At 46.8% G+C, this 22,271-nt stretch overlaps 1 protein-coding gene across 1 annotated transcript in view; it reads left to right on the forward strand.

Annotated features, from left to right (window-relative positions):
- ADCK1 (aarF domain containing kinase 1) overlaps window positions 1-22,271 on the forward strand; it is a 129,728-nt gene that overhangs the window by 86,362 nt on the left and 21,095 nt on the right. The window contains exons 6-7 of the mRNA XM_025393027.1: window positions 9,198-9,356; window positions 17,990-18,106. Coding sequence (XP_025248812.1) covers window positions 9,198-9,356; window positions 17,990-18,106 — 276 coding nt within the window. The remainder of the gene's footprint in view (window positions 1-9,197; window positions 9,357-17,989; window positions 18,107-22,271) is intronic.

A 22,271-nucleotide genomic window follows, 5' to 3' on the forward strand; every position in this document is an offset into this window, starting at 1 on the left:
AAGAAGGCAAGGGAAAAAACTGTGCAAAACATTGTTTGGGGGTGAGCCCAAGAGGATAAGTTCATGAATGGGACTAAGAAAGCATGATCAGAGAGACTGGAGGAGAACCAGATTGTGCAATGCTGCTATATTCAGTGGAGAAAAGTTAAAGATGAAAGCACTATATTAGTTATCTAATGCTGCATAATGAGTCACCTCAAAACACAGTGGCTTAAAACAACAGTCATGTGTTTTGCTCATGAATTCGCAGTTTGGCCAGGGCTTGGTAGAGAAACTCATCTGTTTTATGCAGCACTAGCTGGAGTAGCTTGACTGGGGGCTGGAGTGGCTCATTCCCTGGCTGGCAAGTTGGTGCTAGCTGTTGTCTGGGAGCTTAACTGGGGCTGTGGGCCAGGGCCTTAGTTCCTCTCCGTATCAGCTTCTACATGGCTGCTTGGTCTTCCTCACAGCATGGTGGCTGAGTTCTAAGAGCAAGTGACCCAAGAGAATAAGGCTGAAAGTACATCACAGTTTTGTGACTCAGCCTTGGAAGCCACATAGGATTACTTCTTTCTTACTGTTTTGGATGAAGCAGTCACAAAGGCCCCCTTAGTTAAGTTCAGGGTTGGGGAAATAGACTCTACCTCTTAATGGGAGAGTGGCAGGGTCCTAGAAGTGAATTAGAATGGGAGGTACTGTGGCAGCCATTTTGGAAGACATAGTCTGCCAGAATTCCTCAATGTTGTCAAATGGGAGATCAAATCAGTAAAGCACTGGAAAGGGTATTTTGGATTTGGCGATTCAGGGTGGTTAGGAAGAGCAGCTACAATGGCCTGATCAGGGTGAGAGAGAATTGAGACTGAAGGAAGTGGAGACTCTTCATGGAGAATGTACTCTCTTCAGATATTTAGCTGTGGAAGGTTCGGGAGAGTTAGGGTAGTGGTCCGAGCAGAGCATAGGATTAAATACTGGGGAGACTTGAGTGGAATTGTAGCTGATGGGGAAGGGGGCAGATTAGGGGATTCGGCAGAGAGAAGTAATTGCTAGATCAAGTCCTGAGGGGGATTCAAGTGACTGGGAATGAATAACACAGGTGAAAACCTTAGCCTTTGTTTCAAGCCCAGTGGAAGGTGGGAAGGCTGGGTACAGATGAGTGTGTGGGGCAGAGGAGAGGGGGAGGGAAAGTGGGCAGCAGAGTGTGTAGCAGCCTGATAGCCTCTATTTTTTCTCTGAAGTGGGAGGCAAGACCATCTGCTGAGAATGAGGGGGTAGAAGGTAGCATTGGAGACTCGAGGTGGGTGAAGGTTTGGAATAGCTACTCTGTGCAGTGGAAAGGGGGCTGACCAGGGCAGGAGAGCAGGGTTGCCGGGTGGCCCTGAGCATCTACCTACAAACCTGATTTTTCTGGCACACCTGTCAGCAGCTGTGGAGCAGCCATAGCTGGGAGAGAACTGGGAGACTTGGAGGATCTCAGGGTTTCCTGAATCCCAGAAGCCACTCCTGAGTCAGGCAGGAAGCTGCCTCTGCGTAGTAAAGCCATCAGGGCCCACTTGGACAGGGAGGACAGCTGTCGCTTTTTCTCTGCATTTTCTTGCTGCCTCCCTAAGTGATGGTTGCTGTAAGGTCGGAGCAATAATAGCAGTAATAAAGATTTGGCATCTTCCTCCCTGAGGTAAGGATCACATGCTTTTCTTGGGAAGCACAGCCTGGCAGGCTGTGTGCAGAGTACGGAGTGGCTCCTTAGTAGTGGCTGAGGCAGTTCTGGGGCTGGGACCACAAGGCAAACCGGAGACCCACACTCATACCCTTCAGGAGAACAGCCGGAACGGAGGCCTGAGGCCACCACCCCATGGACTGTCAGGATGAGCAGCAGCACTGGGTAACACTGCCATCTCACTGGGCTTCGTCTCTGGTGGGAAAAGTCCTGCCTGGGTCCTTCTCTGGTGGAAAACCAAGAAGCTCGTACTTGAAGTGGATATTTTGTTTTTCTGTGTTGAGACCTAAATGGTGTCTTATATTTAGGAATGACAATCCCAGAAAGGTATTAAGCATTCTTGGCCTGAAGAATGATTTCTAGGGGACCTTTAGGGCTACCAGAAACTTAGGGACAGAGAGGAGGCAAAGCTACTTTTCTGCATACCCTCTGTGTCTCCTTTCATGCCAACTCCAGGTGTGGTATGCCCATATGCTTCTCTCCCACTCTTGTGCACTCTCCTCTGCCCTGTAATTGATCACAACCTGGTCTTAAGAGGAAAGCAATCTGATGAAAGCAATTCACAGTAAAGAGAGAGTGACTGATAGGCTTAACCTCTTTATATTTGCATTTTAAGAGGTGACCTTCTACATCCAAACTCATAACTACTGTGCATTTACAGGGTGATAGAGGTCTACAGGGGTGAGACTTTTGAGAACAAGGGGGTGGTGACTACTGGTTGAATCAGTTGGGATGCTTTCAGTTGGCTCTAAGAACCAGAAAATCCAACTGAAAGTGGTATAGCTAATGCTAACCCCTATTATCTCACATGTGAAGATGTCTGGAACTTGGGTCACCTGTTCCAAGGCTGACAGCCCAGCACCTCACTGTGGTTTGTAACAACTCAGACTCTTTCCGTGTTTCACTCTGCTGTCTCAGCTTCCTGGCTTGCCCTCCTGAGCCAGCACCAAGCATAGTCCCAACACAGTGGCAACAGCTCCTGGTGTTATAAGTAGGTGACATCCTCATATTATTTATCAGGGGGGAAAAAAAAAGAGCTCCCTAGCAGAGTTCTCTTCATTTCTTATTGTCAAGAAGTAATGCCCACTCCCAAATCAGTCTTGGCAAGAAAACTGAGACCACCTTGATTGTCTTAAACCGATCATGACTCACCTTCTCAGACCTGTTTTCCTTGAAGGATGTGAAGGATGTACAAACTTGGGATTGTGTTAGCCAGGATGATGGGGGAGATGGCTGTTGGTTTGGCCTCCAGTAGCATGTACCACCCTAGAGTTTTGTGTCTCCTGTGAACCTGGCAGTTTTGTGTCTCCTATGAACCTTCTCCCTTGGAGAGGGGAGAGAGCCTCTAGGATAGACTGTTGAAGGATGGCAGGGGAGGGAGGCTGATTCTCACTAAATGGTGTTCAGTGAATCAGATGGTGTCGATGACTTTGCACAAAAGAAAAAGGCAGAACCAAGGATGTTTTTTTAGCTTTGTCATTATCACCTGATATTGTCCCTTAATAGTTGGGGCAACTCTACTTCTAGATGCACAGCCAGTGACTCTTATTGATTGATTTGAGTGGCTGTCCAGAGCCAGACTAATTGGGCCCAGAGATTGGAACAATGATTCAGCAGGAGGGGGTGAACTGATGAAGCATAGTCCATCCGTCTGCTGGCGGGCTGGCTTTGCAGCAGTTCTTTTCTACCCACAACACTGGGGAGCTTAGCGGGCCATATCTCACTGCCATTCTCACTGCTTGAGGGCAGGGTAAGACTCAGATGATCCCTGAGCTGTGGGACTACCATAATCCCCAGGTCCTAATCACCCTATATCACTCCCAGTTATTTCTCCAGCTTCTGAATTGATGAGGAACACTCCCTTACCCTCTCACCCATAAGGAATCTAACACATTGCCAAGTACTATGCCCTTCATGCACCACTGGGCCCCAAGGCGCTCGGCTATGTTGGAGTGGGACTCTTTGGCCTGAGCAATAAATCTCATCTATTGCTTGATGTCATCTGGCCCATCCCAAGGGTCAAGGGTCTCAAAAAGTAAAAACCCATGGCAGTCATGTTTTTGACTTTTTCTGAGCAGCATTTTCAGTGCATTTTGTCTACCATCTTGTTTGTTTGTTTGTTTCTTTTTTTTTTTTTTTTTTTTGACAAAGTCTCACTCTGTCGCCCAAGCTGGTGTGCAATGGTGCGATCTTAGCTCACTGCAACCTCCACTGCCTGGGTTCAGGTGATTCTCCTACCGTAGCCTCCCAAGTAGCTGGGATTACAGGTGCCTGCCAGCACGCCTGGCTAATTTTTATATTTTTAGTAGAGACGGGGTTTTGCCATGTTGGCCAGGCTGGTCTTAAACCCCTGACCTCAGGTGATCCATCCGCCTCGGCCTCCCAAAGTGCTGGGATTACAGGCGTGAGCCACGGCACCCAGCCTCATCTTGTTTCCTTACTAAATGTGTTGGTTGAGCAGTGGGTGGCTAGGCAATGTTTGCGTCGGCACAGAATCCGGCAGCGATTTTATTTTTTAAAATATATATTAAAAAGTATCCAGAGATGTGGGCCACCCAAGGAAACTTCACCCTATAAATCTGTTTTCTAAAAAGTGTGTACTTTAATAACTTATCAGAACAAAGATAAACCCCGTGAATGGCAAGCTATTTACATCACTCTGAATTGATTTTCGACTCTTGTTGAACGTTCATTTTTACCAGTTTGGATCTGTACAGGCATTCTATTTAGTGTGCTGTTTTCCCATACAACATTATTTCTTTTATAATGTACAATAACTTGATAACAGTAACTTGCATTTCCAGTTGCATTTTACAGTTTACAAAGCTCCTTCTCTGCCTTATCTTGAGCTTCCTATTGTATTGTCCTGTGTCGTTGTGTTGTGTTGCATGAGGCAGGGCTGCATAAAGAATGAACAAGAGAAGCCCAGGTCAGATTTTGTTTTGACAATTCCTGTTTTCTACTATGTAAAATTGGCAAGAAAAGGATTAAATGAAAGTGTGTGTGTAAAGTGTTCGTAGCACAGTGCCTGGCATGTAGTAGGAACTAAATAATGATAATTCCCCTTCTCTTTTGCTATTTTAAATAACAGTCAGTTGTTTCATTTCTTTTTCTTTTCTTTTCTTGGTTTTATTTTATTTTATTTTATTTTTTAGTTTTTGAGATAGAGTCTCTATTTATTGCCCAGGCTGGAGTGCAGTGGCAGGACCTAGGCTCACTGCAAACTCTGCCTCCTAGGTTCAAGCGATTCTCCTGCTTCAGCCTCCTGAGTAGCTTGGATTACAGGCACATGCCACTACACCTGGCTAATTTTTGTATTTTTAGTAGAGATGGGGTTTCCCTGTGTTGGCCAGGCTGGTCTTGAACTCCTGACCTCAAGTGATCTGCCCGTCTTGGCCTCCCAAAGTGGTGGGATTACAGGTGTGAGCCACCACGGCTGGCCCATTCACTAGTTTTCAAACTTATGTGTGACTCTTCATTTTTTCCATTATATTTCTGTGTGGCCCATGATTGATTTTTCCTCTTGCAAGCCAATGACCCTATAGGAAGATAGTTTTATTGTTTTACCTTGAAGGAAGTATTAATTTTTGAATATACCTTGATTGATTCATAAGGTTCCAGCTCAAGTAGAGAACTCTCAGGCTTTCTGAAATTATGATTCCCCCAAATTCAGAAGTTATGGCTTTTTCCATTAAAACCTCAGAAACAGAAAAACTCATTTTCTTTGGATAACACATGTGAACATATAATTATCTCAGAGAAGCAGACAAAATCTTTGAAATATTCATTTGTTCATTCATTTACTCATTCATTCATTCATGTGAGTATTCAGTCAACATCTGCAGAGTGTTGAGTAGCTGGTAGGCACTGGTGGAAACATTGGTTGTTAGAAGAATTTTATGGAGAAGATGCATTTTGGGAGAAAAATCAAAAAGTCAAATTGATAACAACATCTGTTTTATTTTAGTTGATTGCATGTGTTGTCAAAAAGAAAAATTGAAATGAATCTGCTTAAGGTAGGCTAAGTAGATTCATTTAAGAACAGAGTTGAATGAAACCGGACGGTGAAACTGAGTTTTATGTTACTTTCTTCAGCCAAGAAAAGTCTAAAATGGCAGCAGCCCAAACTACTTGAACCCGACGACTCTTAACCTGACCCCCTCCCCACCCACTGAATTTCAAGGGGTTGGTGAACCCCCTGAATTATGTGCAAAATTATGTATGTTCATTTTCTGGGCTTTGTAGCTGGTATCAAGTTTTAAAATTGGTGAGCTCCTGTAAAGGGGATGGTGACATTGCATAAATCTGAGAACCACTGACTTCTATTCAAAGAACCCCCTTCATTTTAAAGTAACCAGGGAAGTGACCCACAACCCACAGGATGCCTTAGAAACCAGTTCGATGAGCAATGTAAAGTTTTCTGTGTTACGAGTTAGCTTACTAATTAGTTACTAGCAATTAATATTAGTTAATAAAATTGACTGCTTATGATTAATGATGTCAGGTATTATCAAGTGTTAATAATAATGAATAGTATTAATAATGACTAATTATATAATTGATTAGTAACTGGAAAATCTTTAATGTGCCTTTCAATGCTGCTTGGATATCAATGATAATTAAAAATTTCACAAAAAACAGTGACCATACAATAAATGATGAGGAATTATTGTTTGGCCAGAAGCTTCACCCTCAAGTAGAGACCTCACTGGGCTACAGGTAGCTCTCTGTGCATATCCACATCTGGTCCATGGTAATTACCTAGAGGGCAATCAGTAAATATTGATTGAACAAATGAGAGAGCCTCATTGTGGCCCCTTTCCTTGCCCCTCTCGGGTGAGACCCTCTGGAGTTTAGATTGGAACAAAATGCTGGAAAGCTTTTCTTGCCTGAATTCCGAGCCCAGAAAGGTAGAGTTCAGGTGACTTAGATGGCATGACTGGCCTCCGCGTGGGCCTGAGGGAATCTCTTCTTTTTCCTGTTCACTTGCTCTGCCTCTGCTTTGGTCACTGCCAAGGGCCATCTGAGGGCACTGTGATGGGATGTGATGCTGGAGGCTGCGGCGCCCAGGTGCCAGGGCTTGAGGCATACAGTCCGGGCCTCTCTGTTGCCTCTCTGTTGCCCCCTCTCCCTTCTAGTCTTGCGTGATACAAACAAAACATAAACTAAATCAATTATCATAAGGTCATAGGTCTAGCCCATGAAAGACCAGACAAAACTCAAAAGAAATTAAACTACAGCCAAATGTAATTAAAAGAAGTTTTGGTAGAAATTGAGCATGATAACGCTGTGTGATGATTCTTTTTGGAATGGCATCTGGTACATCACCCAGGACATAGGGCTTGAAAACAAAGCTGTAAATGCCTTGTAGTTAATAGTCTGGCTTTAGATTGATTTCTTTTGCCAACACAGCATTGAGCAAAATGTCATAGAACAGGGCAAAAAGAAGCATGAGACAAGACTTTTATCTAGGGCTCAGTAAGCCTTTCTGGAAAGATGGGAAGGGGAAGGTCTTTTGGTACCATCAGGCCCACAGCTTGTTAGTTCTTATTGCCATCTGCTGTAGCCAGGGTTAGAGATGGTTGTTCTCAGATAACTCGGACTGTCATTTATACTAAGAATTACTGGGTCAGTCAGTCAGTCTTCTCCCCAGGCCTGGCTTTGAATGCCAGCAGGAGAGCTTATGGGAGATCAGGGCCCTTCTATTTCCCTCCCAGAATACTGGAACACCTCCTATGTCCCTGGTATCACCCTTGCTCACCCACTACAGAGCCATCATCGAGGAACTTGGGCACCCATCTCAAATCCAGAGCTCTGGTGGTGGGGCAGCCTTAGGATTGAGTCCCTGCCCATGGAGGGGGCTGTGGTATGCTATGCACAGATCACTGGGCCCTTCTTTAATTTCACATCATTAAACTGACCCCTGAATGCCAGGTAAATCTTCTAAAATCCCCTCTTATCATGTCATCACTCAAGAATCCACAGTGGAGCCAAATTGCCAAAAATCTAAGTTTTTCATCCAGGTGGTCAAATTCCTTCTCTCTCTCTCCTCTTGTCTGATCTAGTCGTGTTTTCTTATTCCAATTTAGTTTTTTATTATGAAATATTTTAGATGTACAGGAAGTATAGAAAATAGTATTATAAATGTTCAAGCACCAAACATTCAACTTAAGAAATAAAGTAGTGACAGTTACATTTGCAGCACCCTCCCAGTGCTTTGTGAACAGACCACGAGGAACAGATCGGGGAGCAGCCACAGGAGCAGTTGAGCTAAGTGCTTCAGAGCAAGGGCTGTGGAGTTGGCTGTGGAATTCCCAAGGGGAATTTTAGCTCAGTGATTCCCTGCTGGGAAAATTTTGGGAAAATCATATAACCCCTCAGAGCCTCAGATTCCTCATCTATTAAATGGGATAGCACTTTGGTAGGCTGAGGCAGGAGGGCTGCTTGAAGACAGGAGCTTGAGACCAACTTGGGCAACATAGTGAGACACTGTCTCTACAAAAAAAACTTTAAAAATTTGCTGGGCGTGGTGATGCACACCTGTAATCCCAGCCACTCAGGAGGCTGAAGTGGGAGGATCACTTGAGCCTTGGAAGTCAAGGTTGTGGTGAACTGTGATCATGCCACTGCACTCCAGTCTGGGCTACAGAGTGACAGCTTGTCTAAACAACAATAGAAAAGGGATGATAAGATGTGTATCTGTGTGCCTCCCAGAGTTGTTGCAAGAATTAAGTTTAGTAGTAAGTAAAGTGCTTAGTTCACTATTCACAATAGCAAAGATGTGGGATCAACCCAAATGCCCATCAATGAGAGACTGGATAAAGAAAATGTGGTAGATATACACCATGGAGTACTGTGCAGCCATAAAAAGGAATGAGATCATATCCTTTGCAGGGACATGGATGAAGCTGGAAGCCATTATCCTCAGCAAACTCATGCAGGACAAAAAAAAAACCAAACACCGCTTGTTCCAACTTGTAAGTGGGAACTGAACAATGAGAACACATGGACATAGGGAGGGCAACAACACCCCTGGGGCCTGTTGGGCAAGGGTTGGGGTGTGGGGGAGAGCATTAGGAAAAAGAGCTAATGCATGCCAGGCTTAATACCTAGGTGATGGGTTGATAGGTGCAGCAAACCACTATGGCACACTTTTACCTATGAAACAAGCCTGCACATCCTGCACACATATCCCAGAACTTAAAAAATAAAATAAAAAATAAGTGCTTAGTTAGTGCTGGACATGAGGGGAACCCTCAGCAAATGGTAGTCATGGTTACCGATGCTGGCTGTTGGGCTATCATCATCTTGGACTTGGTGCAGAGTATCGAGCTTATGGGAGAGCAGGGGCCTGCTATGTTTCCCTCCTGGAATTCAGAGGAGGGATGGGCCTCAGGGGAGCAGTTTCCCTTACTCCAGAGGAGAACCAGGCAGGAAGGTAGGGAATGTCGCTTGGTGTGTGCTGTGGGCCCACCCCGTGACTGGGGTGCTTGTTGGATTTCAGGTGCTCATTCTGGCTGTGAAGCAGCTATTCCCAGAGTTTGAGTTTATGTGGCTTGTGGATGAAGCCAAGAAGAACCTGCCTTTGGAGCTGGATTTCCTCAATGAAGGGAGGAATGCTGAGAAGGTGTCCCAGATGCTCAAGCATTTTGACTTCTTGAAGGTAGGCGGGACGAGGCAATGGGGGGCATGGCGGTCTGGTGGAAGAGTGTGGTGGTATGTGGGTCCCTGCCTGGAGTATCCCTTTCAGGACATAATTGGGACATCTTCTTTCTGAGTCCTCTTACTGAGGATGAATGATTTGTCACTGGTGATGTGCATTAAATCCCTTGAAGGCAATTTGCAAAGAAATATCAAGTGTGATTGTTGACCCATTAGTCAGTTAAACAGATGTTTATTGAATAAACGACAGCTGCAAGACACTGAGCCCTAGCCAAGAATCTATATGCTGTGGTCTCTGCCTCCATGAGGCGTGGGATGATGATGATAATGGCGACGCTGATAGCTAACACTCCTGTACGCTGGGACTGTTTTAAACACATGTGTTTTACCTCAGCTTATACAGTTGGTTCTGCTGTAACAAAATGTATGTGTTTCTAGAAATACTTCAGTTATACAAAATCACACAACAGAAACCACAGAGCTTATGGGGAAAATAGAGTTAGGGGTACAACACTCAAAAAAGTTCATCAGTGGCTGGGCACAGTGGCTCACGCCTGTAATCCCAGCACTTTGCGAGGCAGAGGCAGGTGGATCACCTGAGGTGAGGAAATCGAGAGCAGCCTGGCCAACGTGGTGAAACCCCATCTCTACTAAAAATATAAAAATTAGCCTGGCGTGGTGACGTGTGCCTATAATCCCAGCTGCTCGGGAGGCTGAAGCAAGAGAATCGCTTGAACCCGGGAGGTGGAGGTTGCAGTGAGCTGAGATCACGCCACTGCGTTCAGATCTGGGCAACAAGAGTGAAACTCCGTCTCAGAAAAAAGGAAAAAAAAATTCATCAGTAATACAGTAATATAGAAAAGAAAAGAAGGTAAGAATGAATAAAAACCAGTAGCATAGTTTTACACATGTTAAATGGCTAAGAAATACGTAAGACCACAATACACATGGCACTTTACCTTGAGCCTGCTGTGGAAGTGGGCGTCAGAAGGGTTGCTGCTTGTTAGTTTTGTGAGATGGTGGGAGGAGTCCTTTGAAATGGGACAGAGGCCAGGCATGGTGGCTGATGACAGTAATCCCAGTACTTTGGGAGGTGGAGGTGGGCGGATCACTTGAGGTCAGGAGTTAAAGACCAACCTGGCCAACATGGTGAAACTCTGTCTCTACTAAAAATACAAAAAGTAGCCTGGCATGGTGGTGCAATCCTGTAATCTCAGCTACTCGGGAGGCTGAGACAGGAGAATCGCTTGGACCCAGGAGGCAAAGGTTGTAGTGAGCCAAGATTGTGCCATTGCACTCCAGCCTGGGTAACAGAGTGAGACTCCGTATCAAGGAACAACAACAACAACAACAACAACAACAAAAGAAATGGGACAGAAAGTTGTAAGGCCAGATGTGGGTGACTCACTGACTCGCAGCGATGTGGAGGTGTGTTTGTTTTGTGTATTCCAATGTGGCACGGCTCTGCTGGATGCAGCTTTCTGCATTCCAGTGTTTCTCGCAGATGATAGTACACATAAGCACATCCAAAATCTGCATTATGATCAAACTGTTTCCTAACATATCAATTGCATTGGAATAAATTTGTGTTTTCAAAACAAGTATTATAGCAGAACTGTTCTATGTAATAAGAGACACTTAATGTGGGAAACAATATCAGATAATATGAAGTCGCAGCTGTCAGGGCCCCATGAGAATTATGGCTTCTATGTGCTCTGAGGATTCAGAAGCAGGGACTCCCATGGCCTACTGGGTCAGGGCAGGCTCTGTGGAGAAGTTGACACTGGAGTTGGTTTTTTTTTTTTTTTTTTTTTTTTTGAGACAGAGTCTCGCTTTGTTGCCCAGGCTGGAGTGCAGTGGCATGATCTCAGCTCAGTGCAGTCTCCACCTCCTGGGTTCAAGTGATTCTCCTGTCTCAGCCTCCCAAGTAGCTGAGATTGTAGGCATGTGCCACCATGCCTGACTAATATTTGTATTTTTTTTTTTTTAGTAGAGATGGGGTTTCCCCATGTTGTCAGGCTAGTCTTGAACTCCCAACCTCAAATGATTTGCCCACCTTGGCCTCCCAAGTGCTGAGATTACAGGTATGAACCACTTTGCCTGGCCCTGGAGCTGGTCCTTTTTTTTTTTTTAATTAATTATTATTATTATTATTTTTTTGAGACAGAGTCTCACTCTGTCACCCAGGCTGGAGTGCAGTGGCGCAATCTCTGCTCACTGCAACCTCCACCTCCCAGGTTCAAGCGATTCTCCTGTCTCAGCCTACTGAGTAGCTAGGACTACAGGTGTGTGCCATCACACCTGACTAATTTTTGTATTTTTAGTAGAGGCGGGGTTTTGCCATTTTGGCCAGGCTGGTCTCAAACTCCTGACCTCAAATGATCCGCCTGCCTCGGCCTCCCAAAGTGCTGAGATTATAGGCGTGAGCCACTGCGCCTAGCTGGAGCTGGTCTTTAAGGACCGTCCTGATGTTCTCTCAGGGCACACAGGAATTGGGGAGAGAGATGTATGTCACACCATGTTCTTCCAACACATTTGTCGTTCCTGAGGTGTATGCCTGTTTACACAGGGTTACCCCCTTTTTCCCAGCAGTGCAGGGCTTAGAGGGCTCTTCTGGTTGTCTACACTGAGCTTGGCTTCCAACTCTAGGAGAGATCACCCTTCCCTCTTCCTCAGCAGGCCTGGGGAATGCAGGAGAGGGGTCACCAAGCCCTCAGCAGCTCCATGTGCAGGTTCCAGAGCCAACAGTCAAGCCGTGCTATTCTTGGGGAGGATGGCTCAGAACATTGGATCAGGGAGAGGGGACACTATCGTTCTTGACTAAGGTGTCCTTGTGGCTTTTGAAGACGTCATGAGAAATGGAGGGAGTGTTTATACTTTTGCTCTCCCGATTGACTAACAGGGATGGAGCGACTGAAGATGTGTCTATTCTAACCACTTGAGAATCCACAGGAGGAAGAACCACAGCTGTGGTGATCAGTGCAGTGTCTTGACACACTGACTGTGGAGGAAGATAGAGCCCAAGAAGAAGTTTAGCTGAGTGTGGTGAGGGTCGGGTCTGTCTCCATTCTCACAATATGCTTGACTGGCATTTTGTTGGCTGCCATTGTACATGTGGATGTACAGACCCTCTTGTGTGCGTAAATCCAGGAGTGCAGCCTAGGTCTGGTGTCACTGTCCCAACCTTGGAGCTCACACCACCAGTTCAGTGAAAACTTGGCTCTTTTAGACAAGTGATAATGTTAACTAATTAATATAATGCTATAGAGTCTAAGACATGCTTCTACTGCTTATCCCATTTCTTTTATTCCCGAGCTTGTTGCTGTACTGGGAGCTGGGGTTTGTCCCTGCTCTTGAAAACTTCTCATCTAGTGGAGGGACAGATACAGCAACATGTTGTTGTAGTGCACGTTTGTTAGCACCGTGACAGGCATTCGTCTGTGTTTCTGTGGATTCCTAACAGGAAGTATGTAATTCTACTCAGGGTAAAGGGCTCCAGTGAGTGCTTCTAAGAAGTATTGACTCTAGGTGATAGATATTGAATATCTCTTCTTCATCAGGAGCTGCTGCATTGAACACTCTGCAGGTACTGTGGTGTTGAGTCCCTCTAGCAGGCATCAGCCCATATTGCAGAGGACAGTTTAAGTAGAGGAGCTAGGGCAGCATCCCAGATTTTCTGACTTCAAGTGTGGTGCTCCTCTCAGGATACTCTGCTGCCTTTTACCGGCAGGGGTGCCCCTCAGAGCCAGAACTATGTGAGCCAGACAGAACCATCTCCTCCACTGTTCCCATGGAAACAGCAAAATTGTCCCCTGGCTGGGGCCAACTGGCAAGTGCCAGACCAAGACATGGAATAATAACAATAACACACACAGTTTTCAGATGAGGATGCCAAATGGGTAAATAATGAATATACCAATTTGACCTGCTGTTTCCAAAACTTGCACACCCTTCCTAAGACAGTGGTGGAATTAAGGCTCTTGAGTAATTAATTTTCCCTAAACACATAACAAGCGGGCAGTGAATTTTGCACTGTGAACCCAGTTCAGCTCTTAAAACTGGAGATAGATTGCTTTTGCACACTGGCTCTCCATCACAACATCTGTGCATAATTAAACCTCCGCAAAGAGTTTACCTCTCAGTGTGTGAGGCATCTTCTGGTGCTTATGTGGGGTTTAAGAACCTCAGCCCTGTGCTATAAATCTGCCAGCCTCAGACAAGCACTGAATGCAAATATGGTGTCAGGGGGACTGGGAGAGGGTGAGGGGACAGCTAGGCTGAATGGTTAAAGCCAGGCTTAGTGGATCTGGCAGTAGAGCGTATGTGCTAGGGGAAGGAAACAGGACAAGTGGTAGGGTTTCTGACTCACCTGGGGGACAACTGGGGACAAGGTGGCAGGGGAGAAGCTTTGTAACCACAGGGTTTGGGACTGGAAGTGATGAGAGCATTTCTATGTGTGTGGAGGTGGGGATAGGTGTGCAGGGCCATGCCAGGGTTCCTTCGTGTGAGGTAAGGAGCCCAGGACTCTAGAAATTGTGGACAAACCCTGAGGAGATGTGCTTGCTTTTTGGGAAGTATGATAGCTTCCCATGAATCTCAAAGATTAGGAACCACTGATGTATAGTAATTAATATATTACTTTTTTTCTTTTTTTTCTTTTTTTTTTGCAGTGTGCTTTGTATGTATTTACTCTTTAATCCCTACAACAGCCTCACAAGGGAGGTGCCATAACCAGCCCCATATCATCAGCTGGGAGACTGAGGCCCAGAGCGATCAACCCTTTGCGCAGGGTCACAGGGCTCACCACTAAGGGGCAGGGAATAGAGGTAGCCTGCTCCAGAGCCTGCACGTTCCCCCTCCGTGTAGTTCTACTTTGTGGGGAAGATGTGAATTTCAGTGAACTGTCTAGAGCATAACTCTCAGCCCTGGTGTGTATCAGAGCCCTCTGTGAAACTCCATGTGGCCGTCATAAGAGCAATCAATGTTTTTTCCAGCAGCTGCTAGTGTCTAGTTCCGTGTTGAGTGCCAGTACTCTGCTCATAGTAGTAGGAAATGGGGGCGGGGGTGGGGTCGTGCTTCCACTGTAACCATTATCACCATGTTTTTGGTGGGGAAACTGGTGTTCAGAGAGGTTATATAACTTACCCACAGTCACACAACTTTTAGATGGCAGAGCTGGAGCTCCAGCCAGCGGCCTCAGTCCAAATATTCCAGTCTGACTCCAGGTCTCCAGGCCTTCTGCTGTGCTGGACTCAGGCTCCAGGAGGACCGTGGGCCCAGGATGATGGGCGCTGTCTCAGACAAGCCAGGCACAGCCTGCTTCGTGGGCACATTGACCAAAGCATAGAAACAAAGCAGAAATGTGAGGTCAGGGCCAGACTGTGAGGCTGAGGCCCAGGGTCTTGGGCTGGAACTTCCCTAATCGGCACCCTCCTTCTTGGGGGTCCAGATTGGCATCAGTGTGGGAGGCCAGAGGAGCCCACAGGAGGGAGGCCTCTGCTCTGTGACAAAGAGGTAGACCCTGGACCCAGGGGTCCTAATGGTCAGGATGTGACCCTGCTGGTGGGGCCACTGAGCACCCTGGCCATGAGCTTCTTAGAGTTTCATTTTGCTTTGTTTGGGGGTGGGGTGGGGAGTGTGGGGTGCTTATTGACTCTTTCAAATTTCTCTTTTTTGTTTTTTCCTTCCTTGACGGAAGAAGCATAGGACAGGAAATGTGGGCGCTCACTTCACCCCACACCCCCAGGTCCTCCTGCCCATCTGGTGATTTAGGGGCAGCTCACTTTTTTAACTAAGCAGGAGCAGTTTGGCATTTTGCAGTCATTTCCATGTTATGTCTGTCCAGGGGCACCTGGGGTTCTGAAGCTCCCATGACAAATTCCGCTGTTTCCCAGGTTTGATATTTTAGTCATTTCAGATTTAAGCAGCAGAAGCAAGGGGCACATTCTGTGGTTAGACTGGAATGGTGATGTCTGCAGGGAGACCAGAGGGGGAAACCCCAGTACACCCAGGACCCTGATGCATAAGCACAGGGAAGCTCCAGCCTGGGGGTTTTCTGTTTCCACCTGTGACTCTTTCCTAGCGGTTTTTGTTTGTTTGTTTGTTTGTTTGTTTTAAAGATGGAGTCTCACTCCCTCTGTCCCCGTGGCCAGAGTACAGTGGCATACTCTTCACCCACTGCAACCTCCGTCTCCCAGGTTCAAGCGATTCTCCTTCCTCAGCCTCAGTGATCTGCCCTCCTCGGCCTCCCAAAGTGCTGGGATTACAGGCATGAGCCACCACGTCCAGCCCCTCACAGTTTTTTAAGCTGCCACTGATGGGCCTGGCTAGAGATTTGACCTCTTGTCTCCAGAGCCTTAGGGGCCCACTGTCAAACATAGGTTTCCAAACAAACCCAAGGGAAGAATTTAACCCGAAACTATGTCTCATTCATTTGGAAGCCATGAACAAAAACAACAGGCAGGGCATGGTGGCTCACGCCTGTAATCTCAGGACTTTGGGAGGCTGAGGCAGGAGGATCTCTTGAGTCCAGGAGTTTGAGGCTGCAGTGAGCTATGATGATGCCACAGCATTCCAGCCTGGGTGACAGAATGAGACCCTGTCTCTAAAAAAAACCAACAAAGCAACAATAACAAACATGCACTCACTTTTTTAAAAAGAAACTTTTTGAAAAATGCCAAGCAAGTCTGAATTTTAAGTTCAAAGTAACAGTTTTACAGATTTCTCTATTGGCCCAGATTTTCAAATGGCAGAAACCGCAGGCAGGCAGCAAACCAAAATAACACCTTGCTTTCTTTTGGAAACTTTGTTCCAACTAGAGCATTTCACTTGTATGTACAGCCTCCATTTATCCTCAGAGCTCCTTACTGAGCTAGGGCAGAAACAATTCTGCTTTCCAGCGAGGAAGACTGGGATGTAAAGGAGTTAAGTGGCTAGTCTAAGACACAACAGTATTAGCAGAATTAAGAACAGGAATTAAAGATTAATTAAGAATTAAGGACTGTTGACTTGAGGGCCACTATGTTATTGCTAGATGAATTTGGGTGGTCAGGGTAAAGGAAAATCTTACTCTCCAAAACGTTTGAAAAAGCTGCCCATGTTTCTTTATTTGTAAGAGGAAATAAACTCCTCACAATCTGGGGGAGACTTGGCATGCTGGAAGCCCAGTAACTCCTCCCTCCTGGCTGTGGGGGTACTGGTAGCTGTCCCTTGCTCACATGGCAGTCTGGTTGCATTCCAATCTTTTGCCTGCTCCTGGAGAAATCTGTTCTCTTTTTGGCTTTTGAGTGTTGTGAGAGTCAGAGAGGATTGGAGAGTGTATGTTAGTAATGCATTTGTCTGTAGGCAACTGAAAGCCTCATTTAGAATGCCTTAAACAAAAGAATTCGTTGTCTTCACATAGCAAGAAGGTTTGCAGTGGTTGCCTACTGATACATGGTTTTGGTGGGTTGGCAGTATCAGAGCTGGCATCTCAGTTCTTTATAATTTTTTTTATTTTTCCTCATTGTTGCAAGATGGCTGCTATAGCACCAACAATCACATTCACGTTCACTTTCAAGGCAGGAAGAGAAATGGAAGAAGAGTAGCACTATGCAAATACCCCCCCTTTTTTTTAATCAAGGAAATAAAAACCTTCCCAGAATCCCCTAGCAGGTTTCCGTTTATGTTCATAAGTCAGAACTGTATCACATGTCCATACCTACTATAAAGCAGGCAAGGAAAGTAGGTTTTTTTATTTGTTTGTTTGTTTGTTTGTTTGTTTTCAGACAGGATCTTGCTGTGCTGCCCAGGCTGGAGTGCAGTGGTGTGATATATAAGGTCACAGCTCACTGTGACTTTGACAGTGATCCTCCCACCTCAGCCTCCCAAGCTGGGATCACAGACACGCACCACTATGCCTGGCTAATTTTTGTATTTATTGTAGAGACAAGGTTTCACCATGTTGCCCAGGCTGGCCTTGAACTTCTGAGCTCAAGCAATCCACCTGCCCCGGCCTCCCAAAGTGCTGGAATTACGGGTGTGAGCCACCCCACCTAGCCCCAGTATTTTGTTTTTTTATCCCTAGGGAAGAGCAGGATTGGGAATAGATGTTGGGTTAATATCCAATGTTGTCTGCCCCAGGAAACATGTTTTCCTACAGGAAACAGGCATGAGAAACAAAATTTATCATCTGGTCAAAATTCAGTCATTTGCTTAATACACACAATGCACCCATTACCCAGGTGAAATATTGGAGGCAGAGGGAGGAGCCCGAAGTGGGCCTGGTGGTGGGATGGGGAGAGGAAATATCCTTAATAGCAATGCCCAGGTATGAGGCGTTCCACGTTCCAACATTTTCCTCCCAAGTCCCAATTTTAGTTTTGGCTCTTAACAGTGTTAGAAGGCACTGAGGAGAGTCGGCAAAGCCGGTTTCTAAAGGAGTGGGTGGAGGCCTGCTGAGCAGAGGTGGAGTAGCTGGCCTCCCTCTTGGCCTGACTGTCCCATCCCCACTGTCAACACTGAGGTCCCTCCTGGGCCTCTTCTCCCTTGCTCTGGGAGGAGCCTCTGTTGCTGTCTGGCTTGCTGTGCCACATTGTCGTCCTTGCCCGACTCCCAGCCTCCCCAGACCATCTGACCTGTCCCTTCCTATCCCAGGTCCCCCGAATCCACTGGGACCTGTCCACGGAGCGGGTCCTCCTGATGGAGTTTGTGGACGGCGGGCAGGTCAATGACAGAGACTACATGGAGAGGAACAAGATCGACGTCAATGAGGTGAGGTCAAGAGCTCAGGGCTGCTGTGCCAGGGAACGTGGGCTTGGTCGAGGCTGCCCAGGAAGTGCCTGTGTGTCCAGGTGAGGCCTCAGAGTCTGGCCCCCCTGTCTTTAATGGGGCCCATTGTCTGGAGAATTATAAACTTTGAGCAAGAAAGATTCTTTCAGGTCATTTAGGCCAACCCTGTGCACATGGCAGCCTGCAGGGGCATGCGGAGCCCCTTCTGCCATTACCTGCTTTTTGTTTGCACCATCTGAGGCCCACAAAGCTAAGCGGCCACAGAGAACAATGATGCAAAATCAGTGGGACTTAATCCTTCTGGCTCTGTGGGGCCTGTCCGTTGTCTCTTCCCTCTTCCTGTCCTCCCCTCTCCTTCCCACTTCTCAGATCTCAAGGGATCAGGCAAAAAGGGAACAGCAGCAGCCAACTGCATCAGCCTCCTAAAGCAGGAAAAAAGAGGTGGGCTTTGTGTGTCCCCCCTTCCATCCCCCTTGTCCCAGGGAATACTGGCCAGTGGGTAGGACCTGTCCCCCAGTTTCTGCTTCTTGGTTGCCACAGGCTCCCACAGGAATGGGTGGAGTTGTACTTTTTCAACAACATTCATAATTTCATTTTTATGTTTTTGGAAACGGGGCCTTGCTCTGTTGCCCAGACTGGCATGCAGTGGCACAATCATAGCTCACTGTAATCGAGAACTCCTGGGCTCCAGCAGTCCTCCCACTTTGGCCTCACAAAATGCTGGCATTACAGGTGTGAGCCATGTGGCCAGGCTCAACATTGATCGTTTTAAGAGTGTCTGCTGTATGCTAGGTATAGGGGCTCACAGGAGGACCAGACCCAGTCCCCAGAGCTTAGCATTAGAATCAGATACACATCTAAATCCTTCCTACTGTATCTCAGGCAGCGAGAGGGTGTGAGCAGAACCCCAGGGAGAGTGAGGAAGAGGCACTGAGGCCTGCCACAGGTTGGTGTCCCCAGCAGGATGAGTAAGAATTTTCCAGGTAGTGGCTTTGCAAGAAGGGGAAGGGAATGGGTGAAGTTTGGCAGGGCTGGGGCAGGGTTCCTTGGGGTGTGTGGGGAGATAAGGTAATGGTCTAGGGTGTGACCTCGAGGCACTGTGGAGTTACTTCAGGGTTTTGAAGAGTGCAGCAACATGTTCTGCGCTCTGGGGTGGAAGGAAGGAAGGAGGGAGGGAGGGAGGGAGGGAAGGAGGGAGGGAAGGAAGGAAGGAAGAAAGGAAAGGAAAGGAAAGGAGAAAGGAAAGGAAAAAGGAAAGGAAAAAGGAAAGGAAAAAGGAAAGGAAAGGAAAGGANAAAGGAAAGGAAAAAGGAAAGGAAAAAGGAAAGGAAAAAGGAAAGGAAAGGAAAGGAAAGGAAGAAGGAAGGAAGGAAGGGGCCCACACCCAGTGGAGGTGAATGCTTTTTTACCTTTTTTTTTTTTTTTTTCCTGAGATGGAGTTTTGCTCTTGTTGCCCAGGCTGGAGTGCAATGGCACAATCTCAGCTCACCGCAGCCTCCGCCTCCTGGGTTCAAGTGATTCTCCTGCCTCAGCCTCCCAAGTAGCTGGGATTATAGGCATGTGCCACCATGCCTGGCTAATTTTGTATTTTTAGTAGAGACAGGTTGGTCTCTTTAGTTGGTCAGGCTGGTCTCGAACTCCTGACCTCAGGTGATCTGCCTGCCTCGGTCTCCCAAAGTGCTGGGATTACAGGTGTGAGCCACCACACCTGGCTGTGAGTGCTCTTCTCTATTCTACTCCCCATGTCCAGGGGTCGTGAAGACTATGTGAGTTAGGGTACAAACAGCGCTGAGCACAGTGCCTAGCGTGTGGCTAGCGTTCCAGAAGGGTAGCTGGGTGGTGCTTGTTGATTTCCTTATGTTATCTTCGGGCTCTGCTCTTTCTTTCTCCTTTTACCATTAGCGTTTATTGCATGCCTAACTCCCTGTGTCAGGCCCTTTTCTCCATAATAAACTTACGAGGGTGGTCTCATTGTCTCTATTTTGCAGACAAAGAATCAGAGACTCAGAGAGAGAAGGTCACACGGCTTAGTAGAGGTGGGATTGAAACCCGGTCTCCCTGATTTCACTCTTCCTGTTAGGCCACAAAGGAGGGCCCACATCAAAGTGCACAGAGCTGCTGCCAGGAGCTTGGCCGAAACGTTCGCTGTGGCTGACTCAGGCCTTCTAGGAAAGCTGTTGTCCCCTGACTTAGGGAACAGTGCTTCAATAACCCATTCGAGGGCCTTGGCGGGTGTGTGGGGTATAGGCAGGCTACACCGAAACAGATAGCACCCTGCTTTCCCCAGGGCAGCTTCGCTAATGCCTGAGCTTCCTATTGGGCTTTTCTGGAAGAGTTCTGCTGCTTGGAGGGAAAGGGATGAGAAAAATAATTCCTCCTTCTATTTTACAGATGGGGTGAAAAGTTCTGAGAGAGAGCAAGTGTCTTCCCTGAGGTCACTTGGCCAGTAACACAAGTAGGGGCTTCTGACTCTGCTGCCTTCACTGGTGGCTTCTAGGCTGGTACGTGGGAGGCGTTCAAGCAGAATACAAAGTCTTTGGTTCCAGTGGTGAAGGGATTGGATGGGATGGGAGGCCACCTCTGGCCTTTCCTGAATGGCCTTAAAGGGAAATAGGGTCTGTCGCCTGCTGATCAGGAAATATCCCAGAGGCCTCACCCCTGCCAGGTTCCTGGCATTTACTTACTATCAGCTGTGGAGGCATTTTCATTCCAGCAGCACCCTCAAGTCCATTAATCTCTTTGGATCCAGTGAGCCCAGAGCTGTTATGGCATTTAATCAGAGGCAATGCTGATTTTCAAAACAAATGCAAACACAGAAAGGTGCGCTCTAGTGTGGTTGTTTGCTTATGGCTGAGCGCGGTGCCTGGCTGGAGGGGGCAGCTAGGCTGGAGCTGGGCAGTAGGAGCTGGGCAGGGCGTGCCCTCTGAGGCCTGGTCTCATCTGCTCCTGCCTCCCCACCCTTTTGATACCTTGTAGACAAAGCCAGTGGTCTGTGCAGAGCAGATCCTTGGTAGACATTCTTTCATCAGTGAACGGGTGAATAAACCAGCCTCACACCCTAGATTGGCCCTTACCAGGCAGACCTGGGCGAGAGTGTCGGTTGTTTTCTTGTGGACATGCAGAATGGGGCAAGCTGATATCAGAGTTATTTGGGGAAAAATAATAACTAATAATAATTATAAGCAATTAGTATGTGCCAGGCATATGACGCACATAATCTCTACTCATTACAGATCTCCTATGCAGCATGTTATTAACCCCATTTACAGGTGAGAAAGCAAATGCTCAGAGAGGTTAAACAACTTGCCCAATATCACACAGCTAGCAGGGGTAGAACCAGGGTTTGAACTCAGATCTGCATGACTCCAAAGTCCTTGCCCCTCTACCTTCTCCATTTCCCTGCCAGGGATCTATAGGTTGTTGCAAAGGTAATTGTGTGTTTTGTTTTTTATTTCGGGCCATTCCAAAACTGCAATTATTTTTGCACCAACCCAATACCTTGGGCTGCTGGAACCTGGAGCCACTTGGTAACTAACTACTCAGAGGAGCTGGAGCACCGACTGAGAAGCATTGCCCAGCACCAAGGCAGTGTCTGAATGTAACACCTCTCTCTCTTGCTTACATCAAGGATCACTTCATATAAATATTTTTCTGTTTTATCATACCTATCTGTAAGTAAGTGATTTTGTGAGGACGGTGTGAGTTAATGCACAAACAGTGCTTTGCACAGTGCCTGGCGTGTGCTAAGTAAGTACCCCAAACTGATACTGAGATGAATGTTGTTGTTGTCGTTGGGCTGTTTTTTTCTCTTCTACCTCCCCAACATTTTTTTTTTAACCGTTAGTGTTTACTGACTGCCTGGCTCTATGTGCCAGGAGCTGTCTGCATTATCAACTTACGAGGGAGGTCTGATTGTCTCAGATTTGCAGATGAAGAATCAGAGACTCAGAGAGGGAAGATAACTTACCTGAGGTCACAAATTTTAATTGTATACCTCAGTAAGTTTCCATCTGGATATAATATGTAATGACTGTTCAGATAAAGTTACAAGTCATTTCTAGCCCCCTGGCAAGCTCCCTCATGTCCCTTCCAGTCAGTACCCTCCCAGAGCTAATGCTCCTCTGAGTTCTGCCACCACAGATGACCT

Source organism: Theropithecus gelada, chromosome 7b (assembly GCF_003255815.1).
Source record: "Theropithecus gelada isolate Dixy chromosome 7b, Tgel_1.0, whole genome shotgun sequence".
Classification (NCBI taxonomy): domain Eukaryota; kingdom Metazoa; phylum Chordata; class Mammalia; order Primates; family Cercopithecidae; genus Theropithecus; species Theropithecus gelada.